The sequence below is a fragment of the Dromaius novaehollandiae genome, chromosome 21 (genome assembly GCF_036370855.1).
Source record: "Dromaius novaehollandiae isolate bDroNov1 chromosome 21, bDroNov1.hap1, whole genome shotgun sequence".
NCBI lineage: Eukaryota > Metazoa > Chordata > Aves > Casuariiformes > Dromaiidae > Dromaius > Dromaius novaehollandiae.
Window position 1 is genome coordinate 6750492 of NC_088118.1, and position 13349 is coordinate 6763840.

General features: G+C 56.1%; 1 protein-coding gene across 1 annotated transcript in view; it reads left to right on the top strand.

Moving 5' to 3' along the window:
- The window catches only part of LOC112981583 (uncharacterized), a 116232-nt gene extending 102969 nt beyond the window's left edge, over positions 1-13263 (top strand). The window contains exons 5-6 of the mRNA XM_064524070.1: positions 8034-10034; positions 10449-13263. Coding sequence (XP_064380140.1) covers positions 8034-8128 — 95 coding nt within the window. The 3' untranslated portion in view covers positions 8129-10034; positions 10449-13263. The remainder of the gene's footprint in view (positions 1-8033; positions 10035-10448) is intronic.
- The last annotated feature ends 86 nt before the right edge of the window (positions 13264-13349 follow it).

The window sequence follows — 13349 nt, forward strand, 5'->3', positions numbered from 1 at the left end:
CCCTTCTTCCCCGAGTAAATATTTTTAGCTCTCGTAAACACAAGCTATTAAGCACTTGAGAGCGAAACCCAGCGCTCTGCACCGAGGGGGAGGCACCGCTGCGGGGGCCGCGGGGAGGCAGCCCGCGTCGCTCGCTTGCCGGAGCAAAATCCAAAATTGCACCCTCATTTTCTCGCCACCACGTCCGGCTGCATCCCACGGTGGGGGTTCAGCCCCTGCCCTGCCTCCTGCCCGCTGCCCAGCGCCTCGGCCTCCATCGGGGCCGAGAGGGGCCGAAAACGGGGCGTCCGTGCCTCGACGGAGAGAAGAAGATCTCTTCCCCTACCCCGGAGGGCAGGGAGTCGGGACTCCGCATTTGGACCTTCTCAGGCTTTACGCTGAGGACTTTCTCTAACGGGGAACGTCCGGCCTGACCGCTCTCTCCTTCACCGGGAGCCGCGAGGAGGCAAAGCTCTGCAAAGCAGGTGCTAAACTGGGATTTTCAGAGTAAACTGAGGGAACAGGCTGTCCAGATCTCAACGAGCTGGAGTTGGCTATCCCCAAATGTCACATACCTTCGAAAGCCCTCCCCTCCCTCGTTAACGCTCCCAAGCCCTTGGCAAATATTGCGCAGGAGATGCTGTGTGCGGCGATGCTCGTTGCCTCACTGCCTCTTGGATCTCGCAGCGCCCGGGTTATACGCTGATGAAGTGCTGCGTTTCAGTTTAGATAGCAGAGGAAGGACAGAAAAAAGATTTGTAAATCCTCCGTTTCTGCCTGCTCAGCTCCTGCTCTGCAAGGACGAGGGCTCAGCTCGCGGCTCTGCAAAGCCCCCCGCGGAGGAGCACGCGGCTGGGCGGAGGAATCAGCAGCTGGAAACGGAGACCCCGTCGAAGCAGGGTCTCAACCTGGCCGGTGACAAAAATCGACATCCATCGTGTGGACACGCTCGATCCGACGCCCAGCCCTGGAGGACCGCGGTTTCGGCGCACGCATGAGCACCCAGGTGACGCGGGGCGCAGCGAGCCCCCAGTGCCAGCCCCCGAGCTCGAGTGCAAGCAGAGCAGAGGCAGCGTTTGCATCGAAGACAGAAAAACTTCTGCTGCAGCTTGGACCGAGGTCAGAGCAGGCTGGGCAAAACGCTGGCTGCCCTCGGTGCCCAGCTCGCCCAGGCCTCGAGAGCCGGCTGAGCTGTGACGTTGGCTTCAGCACGGGCAACACCAAGCTGCCCGGGTACTTCGCCGGGTGCTTTGCCTGCTCAGGCAGTTATCCCGAGCAAAGTAACATTTCTCCACTGCGTAAGCCTTGCTTTGATCTCACAATGTAACTGGGGTCTTCAGCAAATTTTCCCCAAATTCATGGAAAAATCCATCCTTCTTTCTTCTCTTCCTTTTTCTTTCCTAGTCAAAATATTGACGTTCAGGGAAGGCTGAGCAGCTGCAGCGCTTCTCTGTTCTTTGCTGGAGGCTAGGGCAATGTTTTTATACAAATTACACAACGGACCACAAAGAAGATAAATAACTTGCCCACAAAGATTATCCAGACAACTGAGTAGTGAGGCAAGAAATGCAGTCCAGGAAATGCGAGGTCCCAGGGCTGAACCCAGCTCGCTAGCGGTTAGTGCGAGGGGTGGTATTTAACCCGGCGAAGCCCTGGTGCCTGCCTCCTGCATCTGTGCTGACCCGTGCAAGATGTCCCCGGCAAGGGGACATCCAGAAGTGGCTGGAGAAGGCCACTAGTGCCAGGGAAGGAAATTGGGAAAGGCTTTGATGAGAGCAGATAGGGCATTCGTTGGAGTGCAACAGCCCTTTGAAGAACCAAGGGACCGAGCGCCCGGGCGGAAAGCAGCTTTCTCTGGCCGGCCCAGGCTGCGGGTCTCCGGGGTTGCCGAGCGTCCTCCCGTCCCTCGCGGGAGTCACCCGAGGGACATCTAGAGCTTTCGGCCTGGGGAAGGGGCTTAGTGGCACAGCTTACGCGCAGCAAGCCCGGAGCTGGGCACACGTCCAAAGTTCAGGGCCAGGCATGCCGCCGGCTGCGTTTCCCAAGCTACCCGAGCCCCCTGGGCTCGCGAGCTGTGCGGAGTCTCCTGGGAGCAGATTCCCATGTTGGATTCCCAGCTCTGGAAGCTAGAAAGCTTCCCGAAGGGGCCAGAATACCATCTGCCGAACAGCCTGGTTCTCAGGCTTTTTGGGGTATTTTTATTTCCGAACAAAGAGCAAAACATGGAGGAATTTTTCCCTACTTTGAGGGTCCTATTCTCCTTCCTCCGGGGAGCTCCCTTCCCGCTGCCGTCCCTCCTGCGGTGCTGCAAGTCAGAGGCCACCTCCTCTAACCGCCCCGGCCGGTGCCTCTTCCCACCATTCCCCCTTCCCCAAAAAGCCTCCTGCCCAGTTCAGCTCTGAAAAAATCCCACTGCCATGGGGCACAGTCAGGCGGAAACCCAGTCCCTGCAACCTTTGGTTTCCAGCTGATCCCTTGCGTTGAGATGTCCGGGGACAAGCGGTAGTCGAGGCGCCCGCGCTGTCCGTAGGGATGTGCAGCCTTTGCCGGGCGCCGTCCGGCAGCTGGGCAGGGTTTGCCGGCCTGGGCCCTCGAGGAGCCGCGCGAGCTGCAGCCGCGTAGGCGAGGAGCCGCCGTCCTGCAGTGACGTTATCTTAGCAAAGCGTTTTGTTATGGTGGCCGGATTCCTCGAGGAGCGTTGCTTAATCCAGAAAAGCAACGGTTCCCAAAGCAGCGGAAAGCTCTTCATTATCAGCTTGGAGGAGCTCAGAGATGAGAGATTAGTGGGAAAGGCCCACAAATCCACTTCCTCGCGGAAGAAAAATACGGGATCGCTCTCCAGTAACGCGTGCAAATGCCCTGGAAATGCGCCCTGCGCCCAGACGTGAGCGCGGCTATCGCCTGGTGTCGGCAGGTGAACGGATCGGGGTGCTGAGCAACCGTCTAGCTGACAAAATGTAATGCAGAATACAGCGGGGAATATAACCCTGCACTTTGCATCACTGCAAAATGGAGAAAGGAGGAGCTCCCCACCTGTGACGACGTGGATTCTCTTCATTTCCTCATTTTGCTGCAGTCTTTCCCTTGTTTTTCACAATATTCTGATCAAACCCCAAATATTTCTACTCGGAGAGGCACAGCATTGGCTCACGGGACGCACAGGTGACATGTTGGGTGCTGCAGGTGGCCGGGAGCCCCCAGCCTCCTCCCCGACCGGACGCTGTCTCGCAGTCTGCTCAGAGGCTGTGATCTCCAGGGTGAAAGGCACCGGTTTGGCTTTTTTCTATGACTGTACATTTTCTATGACTATTCCTAACTTTTTTATGTACTGGGATCTTTTTTTTTTTTAAGAGGCATCCACAGAAACTGAAGCTGGCCGGGGAGAAGAGGCAGAGCACAGGCTGGAGGACTAAAGCAGCGAACACGAGAGGTACATGTGTTCCCTGCCGTTTGCAGTCGCTCTTGGCTAGACGCTGATCCAGCAAAGCGCTGTGATTTCTCCCCCTCGCACGCTTGGCTTGTACCGAGACTCGAGAACGCTCCTTTCTACAGTGCAAAATGCCTTGCATATCTCTCGCTGGCTCTTGGCTCACCATCCAGACCAGAGCCCTAAAACCGCCCGGCCGGCCTGGCGTCAGGCCTGCTGCTGCCTGCTGCTAGTCGCTGCTGCAGGGGCACCGAAGGCTCCCGTGCGGGAATCGGGTTGAATTTTGTCCTGCTGCCGCCTCCGCAGCCTGGGTTTGAGCAAGAGCTGCCCATTGCCTCCAGCCTCAGAGGTCACTTGGCACAGCACCACGCAGCACACAGGAGAAAAGGCATATGTGTGGGCGAGCGGCTTTCAAAGTGCAGCATAAACAGAAATAAAAGAGCCGTCCAGGAGACACGGAAAGGTGCCCGGCATAACAGCGTGGAGGAATCGAAATAGCGGCGTGTGGGGAGCTAGGTCCCTTGCGAGGGCTTGTAAGTCACTGAACAGCCCCCCAGAGCAAGGCTGTTTTGCAAGGCAAGGCGGTTTCTCCCCATTACACAGATATGTGCACTGAGGGCATTTTCCCCCCTGGCCGCACGCTCTTGTGATACCTGTGGTAACGTTGCTGCAGGTCCAGTGCCTGTTTTTTCCAATGGAAAAGCAGCAACGACCACTTTAAAGAAGTTCCCCATTACTCCCAGTACTTCCATTGCAAAACCAGTGAGGGAGACACCAAAGCAAGGCCGCAAACCCTGCTCCGACTGCGTGCTGCACACATCCAGAATTTGAAAAAAAAAGCTCCAAGCTCAAAGGAGTAGTTTAATCTCAAAGTGAGCAAACGGAGGCATCACCTCCCGGGCTCGCCACCCTCAGCTCCCTCCAGAGTCAGCGCTTAGACACTTTTTGAAAAGGTCTCCCCAAAATACGTGCCTCCAGGGGGATGGATGGACAGTGGCCTCGGAGCTCCTTTGCTCTCCATGGACTCTGGAAGGAGCCAAGAGCTTGCGTTAGAGTTGGGTTTAGGGTTGGGGTTAGGGTTGAGGTTGGGGTTAGGGTAGGGGTTGGGGCTGGGGTTGGGATTAGGTTTGGGGTTGGGGTTAGGGTTGGGGTTAGGGTTGGGGTTGGGGTTGAGGTTGGGGTTGGGGTTGGGGTTGGGGTTGGGATTGGGGTTGGGGTTGGGATTAGGGTTGGGGTTGGGATTAGGGTTGGGGTTGGAGTTAGGACCAGAGGAAGCAGCAGGATGGAAACAGCAGAGCAGGGGGAACAGTGGGGGAAGAGCTGTGTCCCAGGCCCCAGAATGTCTCACCATCACCCTGTTAAAGATTTATCCCAGAGCAGTCCGGCCCGCTGTCCCAAATGAGTAGGATTTGAGGCCTTTTCCTAGACAGCTGGCGTGCTTGTGTCTCTCCCAGCAACTGTCAGCGAAGCCCCCGGACCCGTCCGTCCCCCCCGTCGTGTTGTTTGGTTTATCGGCCTTTTTGGCCTCTGCGCTCTCTGCCGCGAGGGGAATGTTGTCGGGTTTTTATCTCCTTTCCGCTCCAGGTTTATCAGTTATTTATTTATTTAGGTTTATTGTTTTCCTTGTTCGCTTTGTCGTTCGATTTGCTCAGTCCCCACGGCTGCTGAAACAAGGCACCAAAAAGAAAAAAAAAAGTACAAATTATTGTTATTTGTATGTTCCCTGGAACAAGCCAAGAAAGAGCGTCTCTGGGGAAAGGGTGGGATTCGCCTCTGTTTGTTTCTTCGGAGACAGTATTAAAAAGAAATGTGGAAAGGCTGGTGGAATAGTTAACCCTTGCCAGAGCTGCGTCTTCGACCCGTCGGCGGGAGCGCGTTCCCTTTGGATGGCGCCGGACAAAATTCTGGATTCCCTTTGTTCTGCGACAGCTCGTTGGCGTTGCAACAGAGCTGATTTTGTGCTTTTTCGGCTAAAAGGAAACCAAAACCCTGCCTCGCCCCGAACGTGTGCACGCGACGCAGGGGCTGATGAGCACAGACATTGCTTTTTTGGGGTCTGAATAGGCAGCTCTCCTGCCACGACCTCCACCACGGAAAGCCGCCTCAGCTGTACGTCTTCCAGCAACTTTTCTGCGGCTCCACCATCTCCCCGCCTGAACGAAAAAAGGGCCGGGCTAGCAAACATCCTCTTAGGTTTTTTCCTTCCCCAGACACCTGATGCGGATCGCTGAGGTTCACTGCATCCCAGAGCCGAGGTTTTCCGAAGTGTGCTGGGATGCAGGGCTCCCCTCCTGCCCGCAGCCCAGCCCGAGGTGCTGAGCTGCTTCTCACCGTTACTCCGAAAAGGTGCCCCGGCTTCCAAAAATGCCTGAAAATGTGACCTGGATGCAACCTGGTGCTCGGAGCCCAAGAGGCAAATAAAAAGAAGCCCATGTTTATTATTTGTAAAGAAAACTCATTATTTTTAAGGCCGACCTCAGCATTTTTGGCACCCAGTTTGTGGTTTTAAGTGTTTTGGGCTGGCAATACAGTGGTCTCCCTAGCGAGAAGTACCTGGCTCCGGCACGGCGTTAACCTGCCCCGCTCAGCCAGCCCCGCCGCCGGGGGATTTGGGGGCAAATCACGTCCCGGTGCCCGTTTCCACCCCGAGCAGCAAAGCAAATCGCTGGCGTGACCCCTGCCATGCTGTGGGGACAGCCAGCCCCGCTCCCTGCAAACCCATCGGCAGCGAAAAAGCGACTGGAACAGGTGAAGCAATATCCACTGAGCCCGATAAAGTGCAGGAGACACCGTTAAAAAATCCGTAAAGCCTTTATGGTTGCCTTGGCACTGGAAAGGGGAGGAAGGAAAGGTGCATGGAACGATGCAGTAGCATTTATACGGGAGGTTGTCTTTTTTGTATATATAAAAAAAGGGCTTCAGACAACAACGCCTTAAGATTTTGTGCTTCACGTCTTCATCAGGATTTCAGATCCTTGTTCTTGAGGATCTAGCGATAGTCCTAAGAGCCAGGAGGAGAATTCATCCCTTCTCTTACCTCTTCCCTTTTCCTCCTCACAAGCAGAAAAGTAAGTTCAAAGGGAATGAGCCCAAGATTCCCTTTCCAAAAAGACACATTTCAGGCAGTTTCAGACAACCAAACAAAGAAAAAAGCCAAGGTGCAAGCGACATAAAAGTGTTTTTCCTTGCCTCCCCCGTCCCTTCTTGACAAGCTCTCACGCAGACGTGTTTTGCCCGCACCCCTGGGGACTGTGTCCACAGCAGGCCACAAGCGCAGAGGGTCTCCGGCTGCTCTGCGATGCCCTGGAGACACGGAGAAGCCAAAAATTGGGATTCAGGTGGGATAACAGCTGCTTTGCATTAGCAGCGCTGGGCAGCAGGAGTCCACGAGTGCGTCTCCCTCTCGACGGTTCCCTTTCTTCACTCTTTCACCGTGTTTCCTTTTCCCTCCCCGCACTCCCTTTTTCCTGCCTTTGTGATAGAAAACACAGCCCAGGTTCTCTCGGTCTTTCAGTGCCCGTTTTCCTTTGTGTTTGTTTTTCTGCCTAACATATCCTCACCCGGAGGTAAGGAAACGCTGGAGCCAGGGGGTTAATGGGAAACTTGGGAAAACTGCGATCAAGCCCATCCCTTGCCACGGCCATCCTGCGTGACCTTGAGCAAGAGCCAGCTCTCGTTCCCCCTTAAGTACTTAAGTTAGCTAAAGAGGGAGGAAGATGTGGCCTTTAGTCTCTCTAAGCTCGGTTAATGTGTAGCGTGGGGGTATCGGCACTTCCCGAACTCCCCAGCATACTGCAAGACGCCCAGATGCTCCGACAGACAAGGCCATAGAGGTAGCTTAGGTAGGCTCCTTTCCGTCTGCCCTTTTCGCATCGTCTCGCTCCACCTTTCCCTCCATCCTCGGTCCAGATGTCCTTCCCGTACCTCTCATGCCTGTGTTTGTAAAGCATATGGGGCTGTCTCTGGACAACACATGTCATCGAGAACGTGGAGAGCCTTAATTAGCTCTGTCATGATGATGTGGTCCCTGTAGCGACTCTAATTTTGTTAACATGTGTTTCTGCTATTCAGATCCTGCGTGTTGCACTTTGAAAATATTGCAAACGATATATAGTTGACTAAAGACTGAAGCAGTATATTAACAAGGAAAAAGGTCTGCTGGGTGACGTGGGGAGGGATATATTTAGTATATTCCCAGAGTTCTGCGTACTGCAAAGGCTTTGATTCAAACTCCGTGCAAACTTCAAGCATGTGCTAAGTTGCTTTGCTTAAAGGCTGTGCTGAGCCAGGAGGTGCTGAAGTGCCTGCTCAAAATTAAGAACGTGCTTAAGGGCGAGGAAAAAATGTGCGGCATTTCAGAATTAACAGCAATTAAGCATCAAAACATATCACTAAGTGCCACGGCGGCGAAGGGAGAGAATGTATCGGTGGGCGAAATTTGGGACTAAACAGCTGTGCTGGAGATCAGAGGCTTCGTGTCCAGCCAGTGCCGCCCGGGCCAGCGTTGGCTTTTGCACCTTCTGCTGCGACGCTCGGTCGGACGCGTTAGGGGTGCGCTCCCCCCTCGACTGCTTTATTATCACTTCATAATCCCAATGTGTTTTATTCTCACCCCTCTCCCTTGCAGGAAAGAGACCCGACCCCACCTCGCCGAAGGAGAAGCCCAAGCAATATTGCTCGTGTCCAAAGGCAGAACCAGAAGGGGAACGCGACCTGGCTTAAAATCCCATCTACAGCCAAGCACACCCGTTTCTAAACAGCGCGACCTGGACCCGATGCTCACAGCCACCTGAAAGGATGCAAAATTCTCTGTCTAAACCCTGCAGTCTCTGAGCAATATCTATTTTTTTAATTTAGAGCAAAAAAGCAGCTGTTACTGTCACTGCGGCTTCGCTGCTGCAAATAATTGCCTTTATGCATGGATTACATATATTGTTGTTACCTACAGGACTCGAAAACACTTTTCCTTGAGGGCTTATATTTCCTGAGCTGTCAATCCAGCACCTTTCACCAGTGCTAAAATCATTTACAAGGAAGAAAAAAAAAGGCTTTCAAAAATAAATAATCAAGCCACATTAAATAACCATTTGGGAGACCATCAGCGTCCCAGACTCGCTTGGCTGAACTTGATATTAATTATGCTAAATCCAAAAGCAGCACCTTCCCCAGGAGTCTGCTGGAAAGCTCTCGCTGTTCCCCCCGTGGCGGCAGCTTCCCAGGGCTTTGCCTAATTGGGGGTTATAATCTTTAGCAGCTGCCAGATCCGCTCGGCTTGTTCCCTCACCTTCAGCAGAGATGCCGACGCAGTGGTCGGCGGCGGAGCGCGGTCGCTCTGCTCCTGCCATCGCTCCTTGGAGGAGCAGCCGGCGATGAAGGGCGCGGGCTGCTCCAGAGCCGCGCTGGCGGCTGCCACCGGCGAGCCGGGGCTGAGAGGCCGCTCGCCGAAAATCCAACTCCAGATTGGAGTTGGCCGGATGGTTTTGGCACCGGCTTTGTTGTATAATCGGGCGTCTCTTAAAAAGAAAAAAAAAGAAAAAGAAAGGAAAGAGCTTGTGGGAACGTGTCAGCGCGCTGGCTGGGGCGGATGATGGATCCCCGGGGAAGTTTAGTCTGCGGTGCTCCCCAGCTGACCGCTGCCCGTTTCGGTGGGCTCCCAGCACCGAGTCTCCTGCAGACGCGGGGCTCGGGGTCGCCGTGGGTGGAGCATCGCCAAAGCTGCCTTAGCCGGGAAAAGGTCTGTCCCGGGAATTCAGCGCCGCGGCACTTCTCAGCCCGGCCTGGCCAGGAGACGCGATCGCCCGGAGGGCAGGGGTGCGCGGGGCCGGTGCCGGCCGGGAGAGCCGAAATCGCCCCCGTCCCGCGCTCCCCGACACCTGCGCGCTTCGGCGAGGGGCCGCGGCGGAGCCCGAGCTTGGGGGTCCCTCCTCCAGCGGGGACCAGCTGCCTCTTCCCGGGGTTTTGCAGCCGTTTCCCGCGCCAGCGGGCGATGCCGGGCGCCCGGACACCCACCGCCGCCGGCGGACGCAGCGGCCTCGGCGTCTGCGGAGCTGAGCACTGCTCTGGAGCCACCTAGTGACACCGCGCGCCTTGGTCCTTCCCCGCGCGGGGTGGTGGGCATCCCGCGCCCCCGGGCCACCTCCGCCACCGGCTGCGCCCCCCAACCAGCCCGGCACGCTCGGCGTAGGGAGAAATCGGTTATCCCGCCAGGCAGAGTCCAAGTCTGGGATTTTGTCTCCTCCCCAGCGCCCTGCTCCGCGTTGCCGTTTGGTTGCACGTCGCTGACCTCGCCTGAACATCCGTGTTTTCTTTCTGGGATGCGAGGCAAGGCCAGCGCTCTGCCTTGCCCTTCGCAGTGTGTTCCCCCCGGGAGCCCTGTTCTGCACGGCATGTGTTACCAATTAGGCCCGTTTGTTCAGCCTACGTCTGGTTTTGCTTTTGTCTCCTGGCAAAAAAAATAATAATAATAATAATAACAATAGCAATAATAATGAAAAGGCAGGATCCCAACGTCGGAGACCTGAGCTGCAGCCACTTCTCGCTTGGAACAGGGAACTTGACCAAAGAGAAACCCGAGGTGCGATTCGTGACCTTGCCGGCGCTGGGGTTTCTCCCTGACGTTACACTTCAGGTAACCCCCCCCCCCCTTTTTTTTTTCAAGCTTCTCGCGTTTCAGCTTAGAACAAATTAAAACAAGCAGAATTCCAGGCAGTCCCAGATGCAGGATCAGATTTTAATTTCCAAAAGGCATTTAGTGTGCACTGACCAAGCCATCTTCGATGCTTGGACTCGGCTAGAGATACACCAGGGATATGTTTGGAGCAAAACACTCAGGGGTTTGGCTAGTGAGCACCAGAGGACCCTCATTCTCAGCAAATCCCTTTGCGTGTTAAATCATTTAGAGAGTTCAGCGCTTGTTATGTGTGTCACTGTAAGAGCTTAAGAGGCTAAAGGTCTCTGCGTGCCACATCGTGCATACCAGCCGTGCCTCGTGCTGCTGTGCCATGGGGGTAGCTTCCATTTTCGTGCCATTTTTTCTCCTTAGAAACAGCAGAACGGCTGCGCTGGATCAGCCCCGCGGCCTGGCTAATCCGGCGTCCTTTCTCCAGGAAAGGCCACAGGCAGATGCCAAGGGAAGCAGCTGAGAACAGGGCAAACGTGCGGTGCAAAGAGAGTGGATGGGAGCCTGAAATAACCAGGGGAGCCACGGTGCGCTCGCTCAGGCGAAGGGCTTTGGTGGGTCCTCAGAAGTCACTGTCCTCACCAGATGGGCTTGTTGGGTTCAGGTTTCTTCATCGTCCTTTGTTTTTCCACTCAAAACCCCGCAGCATCCTCCATGTGCCCAAGCCGGAGGACAGAAAATAAAATGCTAACAGGAGCGTTTTAGAAATACGCTCCGTGTGCAAGGCTGGCCCAGCAACCCGTGGTCAGCGCCTGCTTAGGGCGTGTGAACACGGCGCCTGCGGTGTACAGGACTCCCGGCACGATGCAGTGGGCTGCTTTTTTTTTTTTTAATATATATATTTGAACACGCGTCCTGTCCCGCGCTTCGCCGCCCGCTCGCGATGCCGCCGCTATTCCTGCCCGCGGCTCCCCCGGGATCCTTTTCCCAGCCGCCCCCGAGGAGGCGGCAGCCGCACCCATGGCAATTTTTAGCCTCCTTCCCTACGGAAATGAGTCTTACGGCTGTCAATCTGTCAGCCCGTCTGCTTCTCCTCCCTACCGGTAACCTCTGAATCGCTGGCCAGTTTTAACCAAATTTGACAGCAAGGCTAAGGTTTCAGAGTTATGGATTTCCTTCACCATTTGCAGAGCTGGAGGAAGAAGGTGAAGATGTATTTGGGTCCCCCGAAGGGAAAAGTAGCCAGCTCAGCCCTGTATTAGACATCAGGGAATCCACACCCGAGCCAGCACGCGGATGCCAGGCGTCGCCAGCTGTGTGAGGGCTTGTTTTGCTCCCTTGCTCCCGGGCGAGATCGAACGCCCGCCGGGTTCGGTCGAAGCCCAGGAGCCGGCAGGTCGGCTGGAGGCGGCAGGCAGGGAATGACTAACACGGGCTGGAAACGGCCGCACCGTCCTCCGGCCGGGAAGCCGGGAAGCCGGCCCGGCCCTGCCGGGACACCCCGGGACACTGAGTGTGCCCTGGCCACCGCCGTCCCCCAGGGCAGCAGCTCGGGGGGGTTCAGTGTGGATGGGCCGTTGATGAACAGCTGGATGAGCTGGGTTTCAGCATGGATGCACAGCTGGAAACCAGCCGGGGAGCCAGGTCGGCACGGGGTTCCTGCTGGGAAAAGCTGCTCCGTCCCCTGCCTGGGCGTATCATTGCTTTCCCGGTATCATTTAGCCTTTGCCAGGCTCCCATTCTTGCACTTACACCCTGCCACGGTTGTGGCGTGTCACCTGCGTCACTCGCCTCGTGCCAGGTGTCAGCGTTTGTCCCCGACGCATTCGGTCAGTGCTGGCTTTGCCCTGCCAATATTCCCTGAGCAAACAGACCGCGACTTGCCTAAACACGAACCTCCCCTTGAGCAGCCGTCTCTGGCATCGGTGCCCCGTTTCTTCCCGTCTTGCCAAGCAAATTGTTTATTTTACCTGAGTTTTTGTCTCTCTCTGGTTTTCAAGGGTGCACGGTTGAAAGTGGTGGTATCACAGCACTCAAACGACTGTAGTGAGGAGCCCTCAGCTCCTCCGGCTCTGCAAATAAACGTCTCCGCTTTTCCCTGGGTGTCTCTGGGCGCCCGAGGCACGTGGCCCGTGCAGACAGCCCGGCCGGACCTCCGGCCCTGCAAACGCGCACCGGCTCCTCGCTGTCGGGAAAGCTGCCCTTGCACCGGGTGAAATCTCGCTGCCTGTTCCTAATAAAGCCGTGTGCAGCTGGAGCCTTTGCAGCCCGCGGTACATTTGTGCTGCAACTTGGCTTTCTTGCGGGGAGAGGACCGAGCGATCAATCATTTCCCCGTAGGAGCTGGCGAGGGGGAAGGTGGCGGGGCCTGTTCTGCTTGTTTCGTTAGGGGAACGAAAAAGGTGCTGTGCCTTGTGCGGAACGAGCTCGCCGCCCTCCAAACGCTTGGGCCGGCCTTCGGCTTGCCAGCGCGGTACAGCACAGCGATGGAGAAAACCGCGTCTGCCGGCGGAAAGAAAAGAGCAGGCAGCCTGTCCCCGCGGAGGACGGAGGCAGTGACATCAGGCACCTCCGGGCAGACGTGTGCCAGGCGAAGGAAGGGCCTTATCTCGCAGCCGGCCCCGGCGGGGCCGCGGGAGCGGGCTCTGACTCACGAGGGCTGTGCTGGGAATCTTTGCCGGCAGCGCCGGGAACGCACGCTGTTTTCGCGGCACCTAGCAACGTGGCGAGCGTGCCAGAGCGGCTCCCGCTGAAACCACCGTAAAGCTCAAGCCGCTTTTCCTGGACCGTCTGGAGGTGATGTGTAAAGCGCTCCGAACTCTGGGTTTGTCCACATATGGAATGAATGACTCCGGAATAGCGGCTCAGGAGCGGAGCGTCCCGAACAATGGTATGTGCGGACACGGTTGTTCCAGGATGTGCGAGCACCGTTCCAGCTTACGTTCATCCGTTTAACTCTATCCGAGCAGGCGTCGCTGCTGCTCGGACAAAGCGGCATCCATCTCCCACGCGAAAGCGAGCGAGCCTCGTGCCCCGTCGTCGCTGCGGTTAACTTGCAGGTGCAGACAAGCCCTCGGGCTTGCATAAACTCATCCAGCGCCAGGCTCCGTCACGCTGCTTTTGCCGATAACAAATCTTAGAGCAGAAGCGAGGCAAATTGTTGTCGTGTTCAGAATAAACCTGTTAGGCCTGCATAGTTTTTTTTCTTGACCAATTAAGGAGTTAAGGCTTCAAAGGAGCTGCGAACGCAGTCTCTGAGAAACGATGGGCCGTGCTCCGAAGCCACCAACCCGACCGCATAGGCACAAACTCGTATCCCCCAGG